The sequence below is a fragment of the Colius striatus genome, chromosome 13 (assembly GCF_028858725.1).
Source record: "Colius striatus isolate bColStr4 chromosome 13, bColStr4.1.hap1, whole genome shotgun sequence".
NCBI lineage: Eukaryota > Metazoa > Chordata > Aves > Coliiformes > Coliidae > Colius > Colius striatus.
In genome coordinates, this window is record NC_084771.1 from 5,906,634 (window position 1) to 5,932,347 (window position 25,714).

A 25,714-nucleotide genomic window follows, 5' to 3' on the forward strand; every position below is an offset into this window, starting at 1 on the left:
GAATCACCATGGTGTGAGACTGGTGTAACAGAGTAGTTCCCAGGAGGTTGGGGAAGTGAGCCCAGAGCTCCCCTGTAGCTTTAGCAGGCTGGTGTGGAGGCTTCCCTGCTTGCAGGTGAGACTCGAGTCGCAATCATGAATCATTAAGGTACATAACTATCTGAGAGATCAAAGCCATCAAGAGTTGTAGATGTGAAAGCAGCTTGTGCCAGGTGCCATGGAGGCAGAGAACAGGCTGGGAGCTGCTTGTCAGGGAGGTTTCATCTCTTGCTGTGTTCCAGGTGGCTGCTGTGTTGTGTCGGTCAGTGGGATTGGAAGAGAGCCATCATCTGCCTCCTGGATGGTCTGCCAGCCCTCGTGTTTGGTGAGTTCCAGATTGTGAGACTGCCTTGTCCAAACAGGGTGGGTTTGTATGCTATTCTACTACACCACCATGTGTGTTTTGGTAGTGATCTGCTGCCCAAGTTGCTAAATACATGTGAGCTGTCAGTTGTGGCTCTTGGCTGTAAACAGGAGCGTGGATGGAGTGAGGGAAGCGAGATGGGCTGGGCAGCAGTTCAGTAAGTCGCTGGATGCATGCAAAAGGACATCTATGCCATGCAGGTGTAATAGTGGTGGGTTTGCCCCACCTACATCCCCTTAGTAAGCCTGCCCCTGGGAAAAAAGTAATGTATATGATCATTCATGTGTGTACATGGATTTGATAATGGCTGAGCAATTGTGATCAGCAAGTATCTGTGCTTAAACTTCATTGACTGTGTCTCATAACTTCGGTACCGTAACAATACGTAGAGTTATGAATAGGTTATCCAAAGCTTGTATGGGGGTTGCAGGGCTGACTTTGAAGAACAACCCAAGTGTGTGACATGTAAGGTGACCTAGCTGACGTTGTGGGTCAGGATCATACGGGTCTTATTGCTTTTGGGAGGCTGAATTTCCAAGCATGTAATCACAAGAACACTGGGGTTCTCTGCCTTCAGTTTTAGGTGAGTTTGAGGGTGAGGGAAATAAAGATCCAAGCAATCCCACTGTGGAGTTTGCAAATGAGCACAAAAATGCGTTGAATGGGAGCTGTTCAGCTTACAGACTTCTGATGATTTTGACAGAGGAGCTCAAAAGTTCCTTGAATAATAGGGCTGTGATTTCTGGCAGCCTGTAAGCACTGAACTTCTTTGGATTTCAAAGCAAATAGATACATCTGAACAAAGACCACCTTGTGTCAGCTGTCCTTAAAATTACAGCACATAGATTAAAATAAAACGTGTGTACTTGTCCCTCCTGGGAGATCAAGGGAAGGAAAAGCATTATCAGAATCCTTTAAACTCATCTTAACAGTATTGAACCAATTATTTTGTTAAATCTGGGTTTGTTTTCTGCCTCTCAATGAGAACACTTGAGGTCTATCATCTCCACCATTTATGAGTTACCAGTATGCAAGTGTAAGATTTCCAATTGGAACATATGGTATCAGAGGGAACAAGGGGGAAATATCTGATTGCTCGTGCTCCCCAAACTCCAAATCTACAGCATTTAGTATTTTGCTCACAGTTCCTGCAGGGGGAAATAAAAGAAATCATCTCTGAGCTGAGACCAAGCACTGAACATTTCACCCTGAATAGGAATCTGTTTGAGAAACTTATAAGCAGATGAAAAGGGAATAGAATAAAAACTACATTTCACTTTCTTCACTGGGGCTTCAACTATGGGCAGAACTTACCACGGGTAACAGAAGCCCTCTGAACCTTCTTCTCTGAATTCCTATGCCTGGTTTGGGATGTGCCTGAAGACCAATTTTTTTCCCATGAGAAGAGGGACTCTCAGTGGCTGAGCTGGGGAGGAACAGACCAATTCACCTGTGTTGACTCAAGGGGCTCATGATTCATCCAGGGGCTTGCTACAGGTACAGAGAGGCCTCGAGCACTTGGTGGTGTGCCTGGTGAATAAGAACATGCTGGTAACCAGTGCCCAGCCTGTGGGCATGGCCAGGTTGAGGTGTTGAAGGAGCTGTTGCTAGTGTGATGGTGGATGTCTGGCATGAGCTTGCAGCCCTCCCTCTGCTCAGAAGCCGAAGGTCACAGGTGAAGTGTGACTCCTCAGCATTACAGTTGCTGTCTCTGCTGAGTGGTACTAAATGCCTTGGAGAGTGATGGAAGGACCAAGGGACTGGACTTTTGGTTTCTACTCTGAGTTTTTACACAAAGTTATGTTTTGAGTTTCTGTCTAACTGTGGAGACAAAGCAATGCTGCTGAGGCATGCTGCTCCTTCCCAATTGCCTTGCTTCCAGCCAATGCCTGAGGACAGAGCACAGAGGAGGCTAGAGGCAAGTTGCTCTTGCCCTCATGGTCTCTCCCCTACCTTCCCTCAGCATCAGTGAGGCTGGGTAGTCCCAGGGGTGCTGAGAGAGCTGGGTGAGCAAGCAGCAAGGTTGCTGCAGAGACCTGGAAACACACTCTGCCTCTGGGCTCTGAGATGCTTGCAGACCATGTAGGACTGTGCATGCTGCCCTGCTTAACTCCTGTGTCTGGATTCAGCTCAAGCCCTTTGAGACTGTTGGACAGCAGTAGCTGTTCGGCACTGTGTGGTCACATTGCTCCTGTAAATAGTCATTTCTTGCTGGCACTGTGAAAGGCATGGCCTCCCTGTAACACCACTGAGTTGAGTCATTCTTGCAGTGGCATCTGTTTACCCCATCACAGAAAATAATCATGCAGACCTTCCCTGCAAGATGCAAGGAACAAGCTTCTTGTTCTTCATCCCAGTACAATAAGGAAAGAGTGAGCCTGTAGCCCTGGGAGTTGATGTGATCAGATCACAGAAGAGGAGCCTTTCACTCAGCAGCACGAATGGTTGTGCAGCACCACGTGTACAACCAAATCTGTCCTTCCTGCCATTCAGACGGAAAGCAGCATGTTTTGGAGTAACTTCCCTGGGAGGGGGAGGAACAGATGTTTGAACCAGAAGCGTATGTGACAGTTGGGAGAGACAGCGTGGAAATGCACAGTTGAAAGGAGAAGTCTGATGGGAGTGTGATGACAGCAGCAGGACTCCGGTGACAAGGAGTGGGAAGGAGAACAAGGAGGGAGGAGTGTCACTTCGAAAGCTGAGCAAAGTGCACAAGAAGATGTGTCAGGAAAGCGTCAGGGAAAGGAAGAGAGGAAGTGTGAGAGTAGAGACAAGCTTTGGGATCTGTCTGCAGGCGTGTGTGACCTGTTGCCTGACAAAAGGAGAAAGGAAGGCCTTTTATTCCTCTGCCTTCTTCCACAGAGTTAACTCTTCTTGCAGCCAAGCTCTCTGGTCAGCCCTGGTGGAGCTCTCCACATGGCCAGGGAGCCCTTGTGAAAGGTAAAGCAGTACTCCAGAGCACTGAGGTCCAGTGCTGTGCAGCATGAGCTGTAGCAGGGATACCTGGGCCTGCCCAGTGCCCTTGCAGGGTAGCATTGTAGCCACACACCTTTGGATTTCTGGATGCTGCAAATGGAGAATAAGAGGTGACAATCTCCCAAACAGGCTTCTCCTCTGCAGCTGTGCATGGTCACAAGGGCAGGATGTGAGAGGAAAGGGAAAAGTAAGCAGTACTGCTCCTGCAGCAGGGAGGAACCTCCCTGCAGCGCCTTCCCCCGGCCATATAAATCACAGCTCTGCAGTGTCCAGTTTTACCTTAGTTCAGCAGATGTGCAAGGCACACTGGGAGCTGCCACTGGAGTGGAAAACCCCTGATACTAGAGATCGTGTAAGCAGGGGGAGGGGGAGACTGTAACTTTGCACACTGAGGGATTCACAAACGCAGTTTCTGCAGCCCCCTTCCTGCACTTACACCACTGACTCCCCCAGGATGCCTGGAGAGGTGCAAACTGGATGCTTCTGCTTTGTGCCCTCTCACAGGGAGGGGAGAATTTCTCTAAGTATGGGGTGAGTCTTGAAATGCATTAAGGAAGTGATTGGCAGGTAGATGCCAGCCATGGCTGGCTGCCCCAGGAGCTGGGGGTCTGTCAGCGGCTGGTGACATTTCCCCTCCATAGAAACTCTGACATTCATTTCTTGCTGTGAAATCCCAGACAGGCGATATTCCCTGTGTAGATGTGCAAAGCGAAAGGCTGCAGCAGGGTTAGGGCAGCAGGTCAGAGTGTGCTGCATCTGACAGCTCGAGGGAAGAGAGGCAGGGACCCATGAGCAGTATGGGCTGTGTAGGGCCAAGGCTCAGCCAGCAAGGCATTCCTCTGTTTATTTTAAGGAGGAAATGGATGGGGAGGAACGTGAGGAGAAAACAGGGGAGCCTCTTTCCTCCTTGTCAGGGTACATCCTCTTAGCTGGGATGACACATCTCACACCAATACAGAGGTATCTGGTCATGTGTACTCATTGTGCCAGCCATCAGGTGAGGAATACAGCAGAGCTGGGAGTTGCTGAAGTGGCCCCTGGGTCAGTGATGGCTCTTGGTCCTTTTGGTTACACCATCTCAGAGATGCAGTGAAGGAAGAAGAGGACAGCATCTCCCTGATCTGCCACCTTCACAAGCAGCTTGAGACAAACACAGGGAGTTTGGGACCTACTGCAGTTGCTAAACTAGTGGAAAAACAGCTTCCTGGAGTCAGACACACTGATTTTTCTCTCCCAGCCAGTACATATGGACTCCTTGACTCACTTCTGTCTCCTTGTTGCTTAGCCAGAGCTCATGTGCTGCTGTGTGACAGCATGGAATGTCCTGGGGGAAAGAATCATCTTCCCTGATGCCCGTGAGCAAGTTGGCAGATCCTACCATATGCTGACCTGCTCCTGAGCTCCCATGTGGGCTGAAGGCTCTGTCCAGCAGGTCCTGGTGACTAAGCTCCGTGTAGGGGCAGCTTCTGAGACATCCCATCCAGCAGCTGCAAGCAGGCTGGGTGGTGGAAGTGCTCTTAGCCAAGACATCGTGTCAGTGCAAAAGTGTCAAGTGCCACTGGAAAAACAGCTTGGTGGAGGTGTGAACTGAAGGATATGCCTTTCATTCTCACCAGGAGTAGAGATGAAAGGCTCATGGCAAGGGAGGAAGGTCTGGGCAACACAGAGGTGATGTAAGGAGTGTAAAGGTGGTGTAGACCTCTGGTGCCTGTGCTGATCAACTCAGGACCCTTCTCAGAGCTGGTCTGGGAGAGCACCTGTGAGTGGTTCTCACTGATCAGTACTTTCAAAGCCTTCCATATGTGCAACAAAATTTGGGAGAGTGTGGCTCATACTGGCTGTTCTTCCTCTTGAGGCTGTGGTGTGGGATCTCAGGGTGAGGGGCAGAAGGGGGCCTGCAGGCTGCCACGGTGGCTGCAAGCTGGGAGGATCATGGCAGAGCAGGCAACCTGGTGTTTTCACACCGGAGCTATGAACTTCATAGCAGGATAGGGCTGAGCATCCTCTAGATTTCTCACTTTGTGTAGCATTAACTTGCACAGGATCATGGCCTTTGACTTCAATAAGAGTCCAGAGCAGACCTGAGGTGTATTTTCTGAAGTTACCCATGCAGCTACTGATATTAACATCCCACGAGTGAATAGCTACCTTCCCTGCAGTCTAAATTCAGAACACCAGAGTGGCCTTCAGTCTTTGGAGATAGCTTAAAAATCTTCTCAAGGCCTCTGTTCCTTGCGGGAAAAAATAATTAAGAGGCTCCTTGCTGCCTCTGACAGTTGCCAGCCTTTGTCTGAGGCAGTCAGGGCACTGCGTACTGCATAGATCGGGGTAACTCAGCTCCTGGGAAACACTGCGTCACCAGCCCCTGAAAAGATACTGGAGGGTCACTGGGAAAGCAGGTTGCAGGAGAACGTGAGTGATTTTTTACCACCAGCCTTTCCAGCCCAGGCTTGTGGAGAAGGTTTCCTTAGGACCAGCAGCCTGAGCTCCTCCGGCTCCCACTGCAGCCGCGCTCCTCACGGAGCAGAGCCGTATATCACCCGGCATTTTATGCCTGCCTAGGAAAGAGCCTCAACTCCCTTCCTGCACAGAGAGCTGACAGACTGGGGGCCAACACACAACCTTTGCCTTTTATTTATTTATTTTAATTTACTATAAACCTCTTAACTGAAGGCTGGGGGATTTTGCTCATTTGCCACGTTACTGTATGGAACCAATCACTATAAATTTCAATGGAGAGCTGGTAGGAGCACACTTACCTTTTATATCATAATTGCGTGAGCGCCGCTGCCGAGCTGCTATTAGGATTATTCAGCCCTTCTCGGATTTCATTGTAAAACATTAGGCTGTGAGAGGTACTGTAAGGGTGTGATTATCCAAAGAGGGTAAGTAGTAGTGAGCATTGCTGGCCAGAATTACTACAACAGGGGAGAAATGCTGAGTAGCTGGGAGTAAAGGAAGCTGAGGAGTATAATCTGCCATTCAGAAATATGGCAGTCTGTGCATGGAGAAGTCCCACCTGATTTCTGTCTGCATCTGCACAGGCTTGATAAATTTGTCTTAAACTAGCTTTGGGTGCAATTTGAATCCTTGACTGAACATAGATGTTGGCCCGTGTGCTCCTCTGGAGGCTGTAACACCATGCACAGGTCACACTGGTACTTGGGCTGTGCTGCAAAACCCTGCCAGTGACACTCTTCCTTTGATGGGATGGACTGGAAAGGCTCTGTCTCAGGTCTGGGAGTGCTGACTGGGGAGGCCTCAGTGAGCACAGGGCTGGAAGAGGCTGTTGGCTGCTGCCCTGGAAGAGGAGTGACCTCTTCCACTTGCTCTCCATGCTCCTCAGCAGTACAGAAGCACTGGCAGACAAGCATTTGGTCAGATGGGTGATACCTGGCCTAGGGCTGCAGCTGTGGCAGGAGCAGGGGGCCAGGCTGGTGGATGCATGCCCTTGGTGTGCTGAAGTTACTCAGTGGTGGGACAGTCACTGCTCTCCCGCTCTACACAGAACGCAGGACTATGCTCTGCTGAGAAGGGATATGGTGCTGGGAAGGTGCTTAGCAGCTTGACCCTGCTTTAGGCACTGGCCACCTTATGGTGTCACCTCAGTAAGAACAAGCACTGCAACTTTTTCTAGGAGGCAGGGAGAATAGTGCTGTATATGCAACTCCTCTGTTGCCTTGATTTCTCACCTGTGATGGAGGTTTTAATTTTGCATCCCATATGATTTTCCTGTTGTAACACACGCCTCTTGGCTGTCACTGTGACAATGCCTTTTCTTGGCAGCCAAGGCAAATCCAAAAGGAAGCTCTTGAGCACTCTACTGTGTGAGTTCCTCAAACGATGGCTGTGTTTCTCTCTCTCATTCTACCCATTTTCAAGTAATTTTCATGCTGGGAATAAACCTGAGAGCGTAACAATCATGTTCAGCATATGATAACCAGAGACAATTGTATACATACAAGCAGCCACATGGAAAACAGATGAGCTGATGGAAAGGTAGAAAAAGCATGAGAGAACCCAGAGATCACAGTTACCATGTGTGTAGTAGGACCAAATAACTTCGCCATTTTCATATAATCACACTTTTTTCTTTACTCCCAGGAAAAACAAGATTCTGAACAATATTTCTAGCTGCTAAATTTTTATCCCATCAGTTTATGCAATGCTGGGAAAAAAAATCCCATCTCTCACTGTGCCATCTACTCTGTGCCAATGATACCTGAACCATATGAAGTTGAATTCTGTCCTGAATTTCATCTATGAAATTCCAGTGAATTCAGTGGGGTTTTGTAATTGGATGTCAGGAGTCAGACATTGGTTTATAAATTAAAGAACACCAAAGGCTGTGCAGGGTCTAAGCTATCTGGATGTTTTTAAATGCCAGATACACTGGGCTGCTGCTGACATCCTGAAAACGTGCTGTCTCTGGTGATACAGGGAAGGAAGTTTGTCAGCTTTTTGATTCTTGTTGTTTTAATGTTTTCAGTATGTTTGCTTTTTGTGATTGAAAGTGTCTATTTTTATTGGGGAAAAGCACGAAGCTGAGAGTTTTTGGGGAGAATTTTATCAAACACTTTTGTCTTGATATGAAAAGTTGTCATTAGAAAAAAAGATGTTAATTGACTTGAGTGGAATCTGTGATGGCAGGTATTCAATACACACCCCAAGCTCAAGAAACACTTGTGTCTTTTAAACCTAAAATGGCTTAACAAACCCAAAATAAAACTGGAATAGCTGCAAATCTTTGGAGGGAAGTTCACCTTCTTTTAACTGTAGTGTATGTATATGTTTGTGTGTTTCTATAAAGAAAATGTGCTGAGTAAATAGTACAGTTTAAAAACCAATTGAACTCTAAATGTGTTTGCTATTCACTCGTTGTAATGTTCCTACACCCCCATGCAAAGCAGGGATGAAAGATGTTAACAAAGCAGATACTCAATGAATGTAAAGTAAGGATTCTCCAGGAGCATTTGGCAGAGAGCTACACCCTTTATTGATCAAATTCCTCCCCCAATAAACCGTTCCTTCCACGTGTAGGACAGTTGGAAGCACCAGGGAGTGGCAACCTGAGCTGGATACCTTGTCTCAGAATATGACTCTCCTGCTTTTCAGTAATGTAAAGATAGTAATATAAATGGCAATCACCTTGCAACACTCACCTTTCTCTCCCTCATTGTTTCCCCATCCCATTGACTTCTCCCTGCTCTCCTGCTGGGTGTAGTACCTCCCTGCTCTAGCAGCAGAATTTAGCCTCATCTGCTTCACTACTCTGGTCTTAGCTCAGATCTATCCTCACTGCTGGGCATTGCTTGGGAGTGACCTGGACTTTTGGGCTTTCACAAAATCTTCCCCCCAAGGCTCTGGTAGCCTGGGCACTGCTGGCAATTTGGCCCATGCCAGCTCAGAGGGATATGCAGGGGAAGTGCCTGAGATGGGCTCAGCTGTCCCAGTGGGATTTGTGGATAACATCTGTCTCCAGGACTTGCAGTACTTTAAAAGTAGCTTGGTGTGTCTGTGGGAGTTGCTGTCATACCTCAACTACAGTGTAGGCTCACACAAAGTGCAGGGATTGAAAATATACCTGCCTTCCTGATAGTTTAATTAGTGGCATTTAGTTAATTGTGTATATTCTCTTTCAGTGGAATGAATTCTAGAATGATGCAACTGATCATTTTTCCAAAAGCACAGAGTCACTCAAGCTTGCTGCTGCGGGAGAGCCTACCTGAGGCAGCCAACAACTTCCAGTTGTTGAGCTGCTGTTTGCTGTCTGTTGCTATGGTGAAGTGATAGCACCAAACTGATACCAAAAAGGAAATGATATTTTTTCTGAACAGATTTATGATGAGAAAAAAATGTGTTGGGGACAGAGAGATCAGGGAGGAGAGTGAGATAAGCTTATGGGACATTGAGGGCTTCCCCAAGCTAGTGTTTCTTGTTCCCTTTTTACCTCAAGGTCCATCTCACTCTTTGGATACTCCAAGAATCGTCTTGTGCAGTGTCACCCTCGTGGGGTTGTTTTACAACCAATTATATGTTCTCCTAAACTGTAAACACTTAAAACTTCAGTTTGCAGTTTCCTCCTTGCTTTTGGTGAGTCTACATGCATATGGGCAAGATACTGATTTCCCACTTTGCAGTCGGTTTTGGAGATTGTCTATCCCAGCAGTACAGTGTAGGCACTGATCAAGAAAACCTGCTTCAGTCTCCACCTTTGCAGGACCTATATTGTTTATGTCTTTTCTGACAATTAGATTTTTAACACCTCTTAAAGTCCTGTCCTGCTAGCAGCATGTTTCCCCACCACACTGGAATCACACAACTCTCTCCTTCTTTTCTTACACCCAGACCTCCATGCTCCACAGCCCATCATCATGCCAGGTAGGGAACAGACTGAGCTCTTGCTTCTCAGCTCCTGTGGAGAAAATTTGCTCCTTCTTTTCTCTAGACACAGACTTTGTATCTTGTTCCCTGTCTCAGCAGTGACACAGGTGTCTGGAGACAGGCAATCTGCCTTTAAAAGTTACAAACCATGGCCAGACACAAAGCCTCATTTGGAAATGTGTTGTGAGACAGTGTAGCACCAAGATTATGCTTCTTGCAGAACTTTGTCCTCTTTGGTTCATTTGAACACGAATGGTTTGAACCTTGTCTGTATGCTGTGTGCTGCCCTAGTCCTGTTTTGAAGTGGGGATGGTGGCAGCAAGAGAAAAGGATAGACACCTGTGTTCAGATATTGCTGAGTGCAGGGAGAGAGTTTGGTTTAGAAACAGTTACTGGATTATCTGAAAGCAGCTCAGACTATAACAGCGCTTCAGGACTGTGACAGAAGTATCCAGTGGCAGCTTTCTGTCCCAGCACCCGCCCTTCTGATTGTTAATATCACTTTGGTGGTGCCTGAACTGCACCTTGACCATATCATCACCAGTGTCTTTCTAATGTGGGGTCATGCCTCCCTTTACAGCTCGTCCTTTGCTGGACTGCTGTTGGGTTGTAATTGCATTGCAGTCCTAATAGAGTTTCTTGGTCTGCTGTCACAGCGTGATTGCAAGAACTTGTGTTGCATTGAATGTGGTCTTGATTATTTGCCAATTAAAGTGCAAGGAAAACACTTCCAATCTTCTTTAAAACATCTAGTGTCCATCCCTCTGAAGCCTATGGGAAAGTTGCAGAGGTTGTTTCCAGGTGTTATGTCTTCCTGCTTTTAGTATCTGGCTTGGTAGGGCAGATAGAAAAATACCTTTTCTCCCTCCTTTTTTTTTTCTCCCCCCTCTCCCTTTTTGCTTGTCTTTCCCCATCCTTTTTGCCTTTCTTTCCCCATCCTTTTTGCCTTTCTTTCCCCATCCTTTTTGCCTTTCTTTCCCCATCCTTTTTGCTTTTCTTTCCCCATCCTTTTTGCTTTTCTTTCCCCATCCTTTTTGCTTTTCTTTCCCCATCCTTTTTGCTTTTCTTTCCCCATCCTTTTTGCTTTTCTTCCCCTCTTTCTGCTTTTCTTTCCTCCCCTTTTTGCTTTTCTTCCCCCTCCTTTTTGCTTTTCTTTCCTCCCCTTTTTGCTTTTCTTTCCTCCCCTTTTTGCTTTTCTTTCCTTCCTTCCCTCTTTGCTTTTCTTCCCCCTCCTTTTTGCTTTTCTTTCCCCCTCTTTTTGCTTTTGTTCCCCTTATTTTTGCTTTTCTTCCTCCCCCCCTTTTTGCTTCTCTTTTCCCCCCCTTTTTTCCTTTTCTGAACAGATTATGAACAGATTTTCTGAATAGATTTTTTTCCTTTTATTTTTCTTTTCTTGCCTTTTTATTTCTTTTCCCTCATTTTTCTTATTTTGCCATTTTAGCCAGTGCTTTTACTGTTTTGGAGTGTGGTTCTCTGCATGCTAAATCGAAGCAGAAATGCCCTTCTGAAGTTGAATTCTCCTCGTTGCTCACATGCCAGGTCGCTTGGGGTTTGCAAGGTTTGGGATAGTACCTCTTTAAAAAGAAGATAGGTGGAAGCAGATGGTCTTGTGGTAGCTGATGGTGGAAGTAGACGCCTGAAGAAAGTGTGTTGTGGCAGGAAGGATGTGTTAGATGAGAGAGCAGAGCTGGGAATGTAAGGAGGCAGCGTGCAGGGGACACGTATTTTCCAGGAGTCTGGTAGCGTAGGAGGTGCTACACTGCGGTGGCAAATCTCTTGCAGCAGGTGTGCAGGGGCAAACTGCCTCCCTGCTACCCCCTGGGCAGCCTGGCAGCTTCTGCTGGGAAAGAGCCAGGGCCGAGGTGTGAAGGGAAGCCAAACCAGGAGGGGGAGAAAGGAAGAAAAAACCCAAGAGGAGTGGGGACAAACGTGACAAGAAGCGGGGAGAGCCCACCTGTGAAGGTAACTGTGAGTTGCTGTTTATCTCGCCTGTGGTTATACTGCAAGGAGGTTTTGAACTGCTGCCTAATATGACTGTCAATTATTTTAGCTTGTATTTCTCACCTCAGTCCCCATGAAATGCGTTTGACAATAATTAATTTGGTGTGTGCAACTGGGAGTGTATCCTACTCCTGCAGAGGAGTCAGCTTAATGGGATATGGCTACAGGGGATAACAGGCTGTGCCACCCCATTAGGTGATTTGGGGTGGGGGGAGTCTCTTGTTCATCTGGACTAATATTTTAATTGTTGGAACATTTTTCTGTAGTTGAACTGGGATCAGACTAACCACTGTTGCTCTGAACTTGCATGCTGGCAAGCTCCTTAAAACATCTCTGCTAATTTCATTTTCTACTTCCAGCACGTATTTAAGATAACTCTTTTGTTTCGTAGGTTAAAGAGGAAATATTCTCACTGGCAGAGATCCCAGTGAGCAATTACAAATATTTTACTGGAGTTCCAGGACTTGGAATTCAGCCTCAGGCCACAGGCATCAGAAAATCCACGTGTGGCAATCCCACAGGTTGAGAGAGGGTTTCATATGAGGGGATTCCTCCTCATCTTTACTGAAGTCGAGCTCTTGATTTGAAGGGAAAAACAATAAGATAGCTTTTGTACTTGTAAATCAAACCTCAACAATACCAGTTAGAAATGGGTTATTTGAGCCTCTTCGTCTCCATTGCATGTTAACACAGAGGGTCAATGATGGGAGAAGCTAGGTCCAAACTGAAGGCTTTTGAAGCAGCCCCCTAACCAGCCTAATGAACAGGTCATTTAACACTTTTCATGTCGCTATTGTCCATCCAACCTTAAATGTCAACTCTGTCACTCTGATAGGCTGGTTCTGCTTAAAAAGGCTTCCTGGCTTTGTTAGATTCCTGGGAGGGATTTCCCCCAGCCCTTATTCCTAATTGCTGGCTGAACCCTATGGATGTATTTCTATCAGCCTTTTCATTCGAGTCAAGTCTTCGCTAGAGACTTTTGCTGGTGGGTGAGGGCTGTGAAGAGCTGTGATCCCGACACAAGAGGAAGTGCCAGGCACAGTTGTAATTGTACTGTTTAAAGCCACCCCAGTGGAAGCACTAGCTGTGCTCAGGGCAGGAGAGCTTGAAATACTGCTATGAGGAACACATGAGGGTGTGCTAGGGTTGCTGTCTCCATTTCACAGAGCTGGTGTGCTGAACCTTCCCAGCCCAGAGCAGCACCAGAGGAAGGGCTGAGAATGGGGCTGGTGGAAAGGAGCCTGCTGCTGCTATCTGTCTTGTAGCTAACCCGTCCCAATGCAGGCAGGTAGTTCCCTCTCTGGTGTTCCTACCAGGGCTTTGAGCACACTTTGGTGTGCTGACATTGGATGTTCAGGTTGCTTGACAAAAATGTTTAATGGGAGCTGGGTTCATAGCCAATGGAACTGAACCTTTAGCAGAAATGTTTCCTGAGCTTCCTCATCCTGTGAACAGCAAGCACGTTTCTTTTTGGGAGATTTCTATTTTTCATGTGACCAACAATGTTCTGTGGCCTTGAAGGCTTCAGAAAGTTACTACTTAGCTCAGGAGGACAGCATGCAGGTGTCCTCAGGCTTTGCAGTGAGATTTCTTGACACCTCCTGCACTCCTTGCCTTGAACAGACTCCTCAGTGCAGTGGTCAGGAGCACAAAAACACGGGTGCTCTTAATTTAGGCACACAGTCATTGGCTCAACGTATTCTAAAGCTGAGTGAAGGGCAAAAGGACTGATGCTGTATTGGTGTCCAATATCTCATTGCAGCTATTTGCCCCCATGGATTTTTTTTTGCTTTCTGATACTTATGTTGCTGGTGGACAGAAAGATAGAAACTCGGGTATTAACACTGTAAAATAAAGGCTGATGGGGTGAAATAGCACATCTCCAAGCACGTATGCTACAGACTAGAAGAACTTTTGTGACTACTCCCAGTGATGCTGCTGAATCTGAGCCTGAGAAGCTCCTCAGTAAGGAAACTGCTTTGGCAGTGCACTGCGTGTTTGAGCTGCTCCTTCAAAATAAGAACTGGGTAACTGATTTATTCCTCCTGGAAATGGTTATGTATGTTTGAGCAGCTTTTCAGACACAGTAGCTCATTTTGAGGATATCATTGCATCGAGTGCACTAGTCATTTCCTTGTGACTGATGTGTTTCTAACTCACAGAGATGCTTTGAAATTTCAACATGTCAGTTCACACCAGCCTCTTCCCAGCTATTCACAGGTGATGCTATCTGTGACCAAGACAGCCGACACAACAAGCCTGAAGCGTTCTGACCAGTATTGGATAAACCCAGTAAGGACAAGATGTCAGTTCAAATCAACTGTTTGGCTGAAATCATCCCAAGTGCTGAGCAAACTGGTGAAACCAGCAAGAAGCCATGGATGAGCTAATGTCAGGCTAACTGTCTACATCAAGACAATCTGGATTCAGACTGGGAAGCTTGTTAAAGGTCTTGAGGACTTATCTTTTACACACAACTGTGCTCTTCCAAGATCCTTCTGAGGCATTCATAGTCTCTCCAAGGGGAACAAGAGGGTTGAGGTACATTGTGAGAATGGCTGGATGAGCTGTGGAGCTAGTTAGTGGCAGTGGGGATGCAGTTTCCTTACTATGCCCATTGTACGGTGTTCCACAGAGATCGTGGTTTCTTTGGTCCTTTTCAGCACTTCTGGTTTCTGAACAGCTTAAATACTCAGTGGGCCTTATTTTGCTGGCCATCTGACACAACTGGAGCAGGACAGAGCTGTGAGAAGGCCAACCCCACCAAGCTGCTGTCAGTGTTCAGGTGAGATCTGGCTGTTGGCTGAGAAGAAATGAACTTACTCTGGACAGCAGGCAATTCTAGGCAGCAGGAGGTGAAATGTCATTTGTAACCATGGACAACTTTCCTGAATTTAAAGTGTATGTATGGAATCTGTTGATTTGTTGGAAGATTCCTTGGTGACTCCAGATTTTTTCAAAGCAGCCTCCCTGTTCTATCACCTCTAGCTGAAGAGATGTCATTCCAACTTGGCAGATAATGATGTGGCTTTAGGTGTTTGCATCTCTGCCATTTCCTGGACAGCACTAACATGATTTCTGTGAGACAGAAGTTTTCAGTGCTTAGTGACTCCAGCTGGGACAGGCCTTTGAGGTCAATCTTCTCAGCAACAACCTATTGCAAGTATTGGAAGCTGTCTGCTTTCTGGGGGACCTTCAATGACATTTTATGCCTCAGTCCTTACATGCAAGATACTGCCTGGCCTGGGTCTCTGCTGTGGGGTTCAGGATGTGGCTGACAGTGTCTTAAAAAGGAAACATTAAAAATTAAGATTTACTTGCAAAATAACTCCCAGCTGTAGCAATCATAGCAGGGATCAGGTCAGAACTTTCTGAAGGGAAGGTACAAGACTATGTATTGAGCTCTCTTAGCATCATCACAAACCTTGCTGCCTTTGGTAGAGCCAGGCATCATGAAATTTCTTTTAGTTTTGGTTTTCTTCTCATGCTTCCCATTGCATAAATACACAGTAATCTGCAATAGAAAACCAAACAAACAGGCTCCCTAAAATCTGCCAAAGCTGTGGTTCTCAGGAGTATGTTCCTGCTGCTGGCTATACACTTCTGCACCCTCTTTCACCTCGGCTCTAGTACTCTCCTGTCTCTGGTATTCTGGTTCAGTCTGCTAATCCGGCAGAAAGCTAACCCAACAAACCAGAAGGTTGAATCTGGGACTTGCTTTGTTTATTTTTTCTTGGGCTGGTGAGCTGCCTTGGCTCCCAGCAGGATCAGGTGAAGGCCAGAGCTGGGGTGTGGGAGGAAGTGGGATTGCATGGCCTGGAAGAAGTTGCAGCAAGAGGTTAGATTTGCTCAGCAGCTTTCTAGACTGTTTTCTTGTGGCACTGCAGGAAAGTGCTTGGCTACAGGGCCAGGTGCAATGTGCAGGGCAGAGGGCACTGCGGGGGAATTGCTTTCAGCAGTGGCAGTTCTGGGGGTGAGTAGAAGCTTTCCCTGTGGGAGTTATGTTCACCCATTTGCTTCCGCTGCTTTCAAAACCATGCTGTGAGTGCTGGGACAAAACCTTCAACCCAGCTGTCTCTCAGCTACCAAAATATCTCATTTGCCCCTTGACCAGCTGTCAAAACTTTCCTGGCCTTCCTAGAACAAGAGTCTTAGGGAATGTTTCCCTTGGCCTATGAGAAATGGGAGGGATGCTCTGGAGATGACTAGCAGGGCTATGCATTCCATGTCGGGTGCCTGTCCTAAAGGAGTTTCTAAGCAAGCTTGTCCGTCGGGGCTGCCACCACTCGCCCATGTGTCACTCCCTGCTCGGTGTGCTCTGTAGGATGAGATTGTGGTTAGAGGAAGAAAATGTTTCAAGGCAAAAAATTGTGCAACTCCAGTGCACAAGAAAAAAAAAAAGCCTTAATTATTCAACTAGTTTGAAACACTTTAAAGTATCCCTAAAAATAGGTGAGAGGGATGCTTGTCAGCTACAAAGAGATTATCCTGCAAGTACTATTGCTTGTCTTATTTTATGATGATGCTACAGAATACAGTCCCTCAGGTAGCCTCATTAATGTTTATGAATGAACCCCTTGTTTTATGTTTTTGGTTTCAGAAGGGAAAAATAGGGCGAGAGGCTAGCAAAACTGGTTTTACCATATCCACTTTGGAAAGCCCAAGGTCCCTGTAAGCCTCAGAAGCTCTGCTTAACGGGTGACAATTGGATTTAGGCACTTGCTAGACCAGCTGAGGTGTATCCTAAGGGAGAAATCCAGGCGGGACTTTGGCTAAGATCCTGGGTGAAATGCTGCACGCTTCCCAGTGGATCTGTCAGTAGGAGGTTGGCCCTCCTCTATGTCTCATCAGTTGTTTTGGTTTGATCCCTTCCGGCAACGGCAACCCGTGACCATATGTTGTTATAGCTGTAAGCGCTTCCACGGGGCAGTATCTGGTAAACCCTGCTGCCTGACAGTGTCTCAGCCCAGGGTGGAGGCTTCTTTTCACTATCTATTCCTTAAAGAGGGCAACTGTTTCTTCTGGCTATCATAAAAGAAGGGTGGCAGTTACGCCCAGCCCATAACAGTATGGGGTGGTTTCTGAGCCTTGCCGCTCCAGCCTTAAAATAACAGCTCTTTTTTTCTGAGCCAACCAACAATTGTGGTCAGCCACTAATACCAGTTTAACTATTTGGCAGCTGCGCTGTAGGAAATAGCTCTTTTGAGAGAGCCAAAGGAGCCCACAGCCCCAGAGCCACGCTGGGCTGGTTTAGTCAGAAGGGCACGTCTACAGATTTCCTGTGTACAGCCTCTACCATAACAACCGAATCCTAGAAAGTGAGTGCTGAACGAACGGTAGAAGTAGGTTAGAAACGGTAATTCAAGTTGTTTGGGTGTTTTACTTGATGAGTGAGCAGGTAAAACTGTTTCCCCTCCAACAACCACACAGTTTCTTGCTCTGTAGTTCCTTTCCCATCCATCGCGTGCTGGGACTGTCAGCAGTTTGTTTTGGGCTCGGTTCCCTCTCTTGTGCGCACAGTAGTAACGGGCTCTGCAAACGCTACCATATAATCTGGAATCGGGCCCTTACGCTTTTAGGGCAGAAATTAGCAAAACAGGGCTATTGTAGGCCGGGGGTTCCCACCCTCTCCCCCGGGACGCTGCCGGAGCTGTCTCTCGTCGCTCTCGCTCCGCGGCTCCCCTCGAGCATCCCTCCTCCTGCACTCGCGGGGCAGCGAGGGGCTCACGCAGCCACTCTTTGCCGCCGGACCCCGCGCTGCCCATCACCGCGGCTCTGCGCCGGGCAGCGCGGAAAGGGGGGGAGAGGGGCTGAGCCGAGCACCACGCACGGCCCCGATCCGTTCCACGGTAAAAGGGGCAGGTGGCTCCCGTGAGAAGGCGCAGACGCCGCGGCGAGGAGAGCCCCGCGGTGAGCGGCCTCGGCGCTGGGGGTTGCGGGGGGCTGCGCGGGGCGCGCGCCGCCGGGCTCCCCCATTCCCCGGCGGGCGCTCAGTTTTGAATGAATGACCTCACCCGCGCCGGCCAACCGCCGCGCGGCCGCGCTTAATATTCATGAGGCGGCGCGCCAATCGGCGGGCGAGGAGGTTGTTTTAAACGGCAGAGCCCCGCAGCCAATCAGGCCGCTCTCGTAGGCAGCCAACGCGAGGCTGAGCCGCGCCGAGCCCCGCGTCGTGCCCTGCGCTCCAGCTCCTGTCCACACTACCGCGAACAATACAGGTACGTGCAGCCCCGCCGCAACTTTTCGGGGGGCGGCTGCCCCCTGCCCGCCCCGCCGCCGCCGCCCCGCCCTGCCCCCGCGCCTTCGCCCCTCCGCTCTGCCTTGACCCGGCGGGTTTTTTTTGTTCGATATCATATTTTTTTTGTTTTCCGCTCCTTCCTTCGCTCGAGTTTTGGGGTTAATTTTTTTTTAATTGGGGAAAAACAAAAAATCGGGAAAAATCACCCAAAACTTTTTCCCCCCCCCCCGTTCTCCTCGGAAGAGGATCGGCGGCGTTGGGGCAGATGCCGCGTGCAGCTGGCGGGGCAGCGGGCGAGGCGCAGCGTTTACCTCCCGTCCTCTTCCCCTGTCCGCCGGGACGTCCCCCCGCGGTGCCCGGGGGCTACCTGTCCCTGGGGCAGCCCGGTTTCTCCGCGCCGGGCTCCCGTACCGCCGAGAGTAATATGGCTGGTGCAGCAACTACACCGGGACTAACTCCTCTTCTCCCCCGCATGGGCAGGGATTTTTCTCTGCCGCCTCCTAATGTCGCACGGCAAAACGCGCGGCGCCCTCGGCTTTCATCTGCCCCCTTCCCCCGGGTGGGCTCGGTGGGGCTGGCGGCGGTGGGAAAGTTGTTGGCCGTGCGCAATGCCGTGCCCGCTGTTTATTCTGCATTAATATGGCTGTCGCTTTAGCATCTGACAGGGATAAACGCTGCGCGCTGCGCCCGTCTGTCCCGGCGAAGCAGTTTTTTTCTCGCCGCCGCCGCCTCCAAACTCCCCCGATCCCTTCGCCTCTGCCTCCGCCGCTCTTCCCCTACCCGGGAAGGTGTCTCCGACGGGGCTGCGCCCGCGGCGGAGCCCCGTATCGCCTCTTCCTCGCGCCGCGCCGCCCGTGCTGTGGGCATTAATATGGCTGGCGCTGGAGAGCCCCGGCGAAGGGAAGAAAGACGTGTAAGCGGCATAGGGATGGGGAGGGGGGTCGCGGCGGAGAAAATCTCCTTCCCGGCGCCCCGCGGGGGGCTCAAACCTTTCTCTTTCGCCCCGGCTTCTCTCTCCCCGCCGCCCCGTGCCCTCGGTCGGGCGCCGGGGGGCCGCCCCGGGGCTCTCCGCACTCTTTTTCTGGCGGCGCGGAGGAGCGTAGCGGCGGCGATAATGGCTGCACGGGAGCCTTTGTTAGAGAGCGCTGCGCTAGGCAGGGGCCGTGGGGGGGGGCAGCCGCCCGCCCGCGCCCCGGCCCCGCCGCCCCCGCCGCCCCGCGGGGGGCCGCGCCGGGAGCCCCTCGGCGGCGGGGGCGGTGTTTTGGCGGGGCCGGGGGGCGGCGGGCGCGGGGGGCCGAGCGCGGCGGAGGGGGGGAGCGCGGCTTTGTTCGGCGGCGCGGCGGCGGCGCCGGGAGAAGCCATCTTAGCGAGCGGGGCCGGCCCTGGGCGCGGAGCGCGGCCGCCGCCGCCGCCGCTCCCGCTGCAGCTCGCACCGGCCGCCCGGGGCCGGGCCGGCGCCCCGCGCCCCCGGCCGCCGCCCGGCCCCCCGGCGCCCCCCGCCCGCCGCCCCGCCGCATTTCAGGGGCACTTTCTTTCATCAGGAGGCATTTCACAAAATGGAAGATGAATTATTGGCGACTGGCGGAGCCGCCGCTGCCCCCTCCACCCGCCGGCCCCGGCCCCGCCGCAGGTGCCCGCGCCCCGCGCCGCGCCGCGCGGCCGCCGCGGTGACCTTGGGGCGGGCGGGAGGGGGAAGATGGCGGGACGGGAGCGGAGCCGAGCCCCGACGGCCGCCGCGGGCCGCTCGCCCCCAACTTTGGGAGCGGGCGGCGGCGCCGGCCACGCTCCGCGCTCCCGTCCCGCCGCTCCGGCGCCCGTTTCCGCGGGTTTTCCGCGCCCGCGGAGGGCGAGCGGGCGGCAGCGGGCGTCCCGCCGAGCGCCGGGGCGGGAGAGGGCGGCTCAGCCGCTTGAGCCGCACACGGAGGGGGTTAATCGGCGCAATTAAATATTAACGTTCTGCTAATAAAAATTAAATTTTCAAAGGCTCGAGCAGCCGTAAATAGGAAACATTGCTGCGGGGTTTTCGTTTCGGTGAGGGTGAGGGAAAAAATGAATATGCCAGCGGGGAGAAGAAATAGAGCCCAAAAGTTAGCATCGTCCTCTCGGTGACTTGCTAATCGCATCTTAGTGCTGACCACTATGCCTCCGAACATGTGTCACTTGGTGGAGCACGAGTGAGCGCTGCTCGCCTTACAGAGCTCCACGGCTCCTATTGTGTTTAAAACTAGCCTTTAGTTGCACAACCTCTGTTATATGTTTATAAGGTTATTGCAATTTTACCGGGGGAAGGGGGGTAATCTGTCCTGCCTCTCTACCTGGACAGCAGCTGCTAACATGTGAGCTCTAGCTACTAGAGGTGTAAGTCACAGCCTGGCACTCTGTGTGCCACTTGATCCCCAGTGTGGGAGCCAACTAAACCAAATATTTTATATTAGTTCATACATAACTCTTTAATGGGCAGAGGTGTGTGTATTTAATAGCCTGTCTCCAGCCTTAGGAGGTGATGTAAATACATATCAATGTAAAACTTGCATCCGGCGACCCGTTTCACTTGGCTCAGGTCTGCAACCCAAGTGTCAAGGAAGAATAATTTAAGTCTCTGTATTGAGGAATGTGAGAAGTGTTGAGAGAGGAAAAAGAGATGTGTTACTGATGGAATATTACTTTCAGGGGATGCTGAGGTGTGTGTATGAGCGTATGCATGCCATATATGTGTACATTCATACATATACATATTCATCTGTGTGGATGTTCACTTGGGGTTTCATCCTCCCCCTTTTTTCCCCTCTCCATACAGAGTCAAGATGGCTAAAGGTGATCCGAAGAAGCCCAAGGGCAAGATGTCTGCCTATGCCTTCTTTGTGCAGACGTGCCGTGAGGAACATAAGAAAAAGAACCCAGAGGTTCCAGTCAACTTTGCAGAGTTTTCCAAGAAGTGCTCAGAGAGGTGGAAGGTACCATCATTCATGACTTCCTGAAGGGATAACTCCTTACAGTGTCACCTAGGGTCATGTGTATGTGCCTGAGTGTGAAGGGAGGGGGTGCTGCTTTGGCCCATGTGCTGGGCTTGGCAGAGCATCCTGGCCATCAGTCGAGTCCTGCTGCCTCCTACCGTGGCTATGAAGGCTTCAGCATGGTGTATCTGCTCATTTAGGTGCTTCCACTACAGGCTGGCCTTTTTTCCTGTTCCCAAGCAGTGCCCTTCAGCTACTTCGCTCCCAGTCTGTGTCCTCCAGGAGTACTCTGGTTGTGCTTGCCCCGTTCCCATTGCTTCCCTCTAGCTGGGTATGCCTGCTGTGGCTGCCGTCCCTGGGACAGGACCTTCGTCCCCAAGGTGGTCCAGTCAGAAAACAAACAATTTCTGAACCTCCCTGATCATGTCAGTATGTGTTGGCTTGTTTACTTAAAGTTTGCCAGCTATTGAACAGTTGGGTAATCACAGGTTCGGTGTCTTGTTTTTGGGGATTTTTAGACCATGTCAAGCAAGGAGAAGGCTAAATTTGATGAAATGGCAAAGGCTGATAAGGTACGATATGATAGAGAAATGAAGGACTATGGACCAGCTAAGGGTGGCAAGAAGAAGAAGGACCCCAATGCCCCAAAACGACCACCGTAAGTAACTTTGAGGCATTGAATGACAAGTATTTTGGTTTGTTTTCACACCCCGTGACACAGCTGATAGATTTCCACAGAGGAGGTAGATAGGGTGTGTTGTTGGTGTAAGAGTATTGACAATATTTATGGCTTACCCATATACTGCCTTGTGAATCTTGTAGGCAGCTTATAGTCTTCAACATGTAGAGCACTTCCAGGAATTTGTCAGTACTTGGTACCCTCAGACTCATAGTGATGGACCAGGCTGCAGTGAGACTTGTGCATATAAGATGAAACTGGCTGGAGGGGATAGACAACACTTTATTAAAACCAGTATTGGCTGAAGGCTACAGTTGTAAGCCTTAGTAAAATCACAACATGTTTGGGTTTGTGGTTTGGGATTGTTTTCAAGTGGAGGGGTTAAAAAAAAAGTGTTTCTACTCAGCATGTGAGCGAATGTTGTGGGTGAGGGAAGAGAGGAAGGGAGTGCTCCCTGGGCATGCTGCTGCTGTGCTGACTGTCCTCTGGTGTTGTCTCCCCAAGGTCTGGCTTCTTCCTCTTCTGTTCAGAGTTCCGTCCCAAGATCAAGTCCACAAACCCTGGCATATCCATCGGGGATGTAGCAAAGAAACTGGGTGAAATGTGGAACAACCTCAGTGATGGTGAAAAGCAGCCTTACAATAATAAGGCAGCTAAACTGAAGGAGAAGTACGAGAAGGTAAGACTGGTTTTCACTTGTGCCTTTTCCATAGTGGCTCTTGTGTTGATATGTTTCTGGAACGTAGAGCCAGCTGAGGTGGCCCCATTGTGGTATGTGCATCTCCAGCTTCCAGCCCTGCTCTTGCTGCGTGCTACGTCGCATATGTTGGGACAGTGCAGGTTAGGGAACCACAGGCAGGTTCCAGCGAGGGGGCAAGAGCTTCCCCCCACGATGCCCTGCAGCAGCTGCTCGTGTTGCTCCAGCAAAAAGGGTTTTGCTGTGCTGTTAAAGGAGCTTTGTCCCGTTAGCAAGGAACTTTTTAGGAGAGGCTGGGTTCTCTTCTCCTCCTCAAATAAGTGTGACTGCAGGGTTCGAGGCCTCGGCTGTCCAGAGGTGGTTGAGTGCGTGTAGGGGTGTGCGTAGCTGCGTGCCAGAATGCTGCTGTTACCCCCCTCTTTGGGGGTGCAGCCCTGCAAGGTCGGTCAGTCAGACCCTTTATGTTGCCGCCCGCTGCTGTACAAATGCTGTGTGTGTTTGCTGCTTAGAGCAAATTAAGACATCCCCTTGACTTTGCAGGATGTTGCAGACTACAAGTCTAAAGGAAAGTTTGATGGCGCAAAGGGAGCAGCGACCAAAGCTGCTCGGAAAAAGGTAGAGGAAGAAGACGAAGAGGAGGAGGAGGATGAAGAAGAGGAGGATGAAGATGATGATGATGAATAAAACTGTACAATACTTGTCTCCATGTGAATACCATAGAGTAGGGGAAACACCGTAAATGAAGCACCTCTTATTTGAGATGGTGTCTCTTGCCCTTATTAGGCTTAATTAAAGGAAAAAAAACACACAGAAAAATTGGATCCCGATCGCGTTGTAGTTTCTAAAAGTGCTCTAGAAATTGTAACTGGTTTACATGAAGTGGCCATGGGTGTAGTGAGCACCCTGAAACTGTATCAAAGTTGTACATATTTCCAAACATTTTTAAAATGGAAAGGCGCTCTAGTGTTCTCCTAACTCTGTGCACTTTGCTGTTGGTGTAACAAAGCATTTAAAAATGTTTCAAGCATTTTTTTAATTTGTAAGGTGGTGTTACTATATGGTTATTGGCTAGAAAATCCTGGGTTATAAACTGTACATATCTATAGTTTGTAAAAACTAGACAGATTCTTGTGGTACATGCTTAGAGTTATGATGCCTTAGAGGAGCAGTGATGACTTGGAAAGGCTGTACGTTCCCCGGGGTGCCATGGCCCGAAGCATGCACTGTGAGGGTAGATCTATTTACACTACAGTGGGCGTCCATTTAGCTTAAAGTTGTCTTTCTGTATATAGTGAAATAGCATTCTGCTGCCATTCTTAGCTGTGGAAGGGGGTTCAGCTGGCATGAGAAGTGTATGGATTTTCTTAGTTAAGTGCGGTAGTTTTTAAACTGAAAACTGTAGACATCTCTTCATCGTCAACTCAGTGAAGAGCCAGTGCAGCAACTGAAGTTCAAAAACACTCTGTACTTAAACGAATTTGCAACGTTCTGTTTTTTTTGTATGTTTAGAATGCTGAAATGTTTTTGAAGCAAAAATAAACAGTATTACATTTTTAAAACTGTTCTTGACAACACTCTAAATTTCTGGTTTAAAAGGAATCTTTAACAACAGCAAGAGGTTCATTTTCGAGTCTGTGGCATCCCTCAGGGCTGGTGACTTAGGAAACATTCTGTCTCAAGGATTTAAAATAATTAAAATAAGTTAATAAATAAATAAATGGTGGCCAGCCAAAACTGGCTGAATTGAAAGAGATGGCTGCTCCAGCTAATATGCAATCGTAACTGTTTATGGCTGAGTGGCATAAGATGCTATGCAAGTTTGAACTTTATTACTTGAACTCGGGAGCCTAAGTGAACATTCATGACGTAATTGTTTGTTTGTGTGTGTATATAGCAGCATTCAGAGATGCAGAGAAAGGTAGGTGGCTAGGAATGAGGCTGACACCATGGATTAAGTATAAAAGCATAGTTTGGATTTTTTTTCCGGTTGTGTTGGGTAAATTTATAGCCCAAATGCATTGCTGTACATATTAAAATGTGCCTTTTTTGTCCTGTGTTAAACTGTTTCAGACTTGTGGTTTTTTCTAGCATCTTGATTTCGTGGCAGGAGCCAGGCGCCTAGTCTTAACTCCCTGCTGAAGTAGGAGTGTGGCACAGGTACTTTAGTCTGTGTCCTTTCTCTGCTGATGCCACTTCTAACAGGAATTGGGTGCTGTGAGGTGGGGTTGGGAGAGCGACACAGGTCTCTTGCCCCTTCGGTGGCCAGCTGGCTGGGTCACAGTTTTGCAGTCTTTTCATTTCCAAGCTGGGGATGTCTTGCAGCCTCTGCAAGGGAAAGGTAATGCCTGGTCTCCAGCTGGCAACTCTAACCTCATTTTTTCTTAGCATGGAAACTCTACGAACTGGGAAAACTAGAGCACCCCCTCACTACCCTGGAATTCCTTCCTTGTGCTGGCTGTAGTTAGCAGCAGTGTGGCAGCAAGGAAGGAGGAGGAGGTGTGAGGATACTTGCATTAATAGCAGGTTGAAGTTGGAGGCTGTCTTGTACAACTGACTGAAGAGGATGGGTTAAACCATCGGTGTAAACTGTGGGTACGGGCTGCTGCCACGGCCTCCCTTGAGCTGAGATGAAGATGAGCAAGGGCCAGGCTTACAGGCAAAACCACTTCTAATGCGGATGAAATGGCTTTGTTGCCTGACTGGGTAGCACATCTGGCTTCCTGTGACTTTGCAACAACCACAGTATCTTGGCAAAATGGTCTGATTTAGTGTTGAGATGGACTAACACCTGAAAGCAAAACCAAGCACAACTTGGTGTTGGATGAAGTGAGCCAATAAACTTTTATGAAACAGCAACATGTAGCAACTTTTTTTCTTCAGGCTAAGTTACAGTTGGATCACGTAGAGAGACTTCTATAAGTGCTTAATTATGGAAATGCTTAGTGTGAAAAAAAACAAAGTGTGAAATTGGTCCCCATTTTATGGGAAGCTGCATTTAAAAAGCCTCAATAAAGCTGCATCTGGAAAAGAAATAGGTACCTTTGTATTTGCTGCCCTTTCTGCATGTCTTCTGAGGGAGAAGAGGACTGGAGATTCCAGCACGTGGAAATTTGATGGGGAAGTGGTGGAGCAGAAGAGAGAAGCAATGGCATCATTTCAGGAGCTGTAATACTGTTTCTATTGTCTAGTTGGCAAAATCTCCCTTTAGCCACAAATGGGAATTAGTGTAGATCACTGCTGTGCAAATCGAGCTTGGCTTTGAATTAACTGCTAGTGAGCTGAGCCCCTATTGATAGTATTAGCAAATAAGAACTAGAGCTGACACCTCTTTGTCTTTGTTGTATTGGAAATCTATCAAGTTGCAGGGCTTGATTAAGGTCTT

The 25,714-nt window shown here is 49.0% G+C and overlaps 1 protein-coding gene across 2 annotated transcripts; it reads left to right on the forward strand.

Moving 5' to 3' along the window:
• The first annotated feature begins 313 nt into the window (after positions 1-313).
• HMGB3 (high mobility group box 3) lies at positions 314-25,323 on the forward strand. 2 transcript variants are annotated; one of them, XM_062006480.1, is made up of 5 exons: positions 314-364; positions 20,800-20,956; positions 21,475-21,614; positions 22,140-22,314; positions 22,873-25,323. In XM_062006480.1, exons 2-5 carry the CDS (start codon positions 20,807-20,809, stop codon positions 23,014-23,016), a joined length of 609 nt encoding a protein of 202 aa, XP_061862464.1. In that variant the 5' UTR covers positions 314-364; positions 20,800-20,806; the 3' UTR covers positions 23,017-25,323. The 2 variants fall into 2 exon arrangements, with proteins under 2 accessions (XP_061862464.1, XP_061862465.1); XM_062006481.1 differs by lacking the exon at positions 314-364 and adding an exon at positions 17,899-17,982.
• The last annotated feature ends 391 nt before the right edge of the window (positions 25,324-25,714 follow it).

Coding starts and splice junctions, on each gene's coding strand:
- HMGB3 (XM_062006480.1), top strand. CDS start 20,807: ATGGCTAAAGGTGATCCGAAGAAGCCCAAGGGCAAGATGTCTGCCTAT. Junction 20,957..21,474: donor AGTGCTCAGAGAGGTGGAAG/GTACCATCATTC, acceptor GGGGATTTTTAG/ACCATGTCAAGCAAGGAGAA. Junction 21,615..22,139: donor AATGCCCCAAAACGACCACC/GTAAGTAACTTT, acceptor TGTCTCCCCAAG/GTCTGGCTTCTTCCTCTTCT.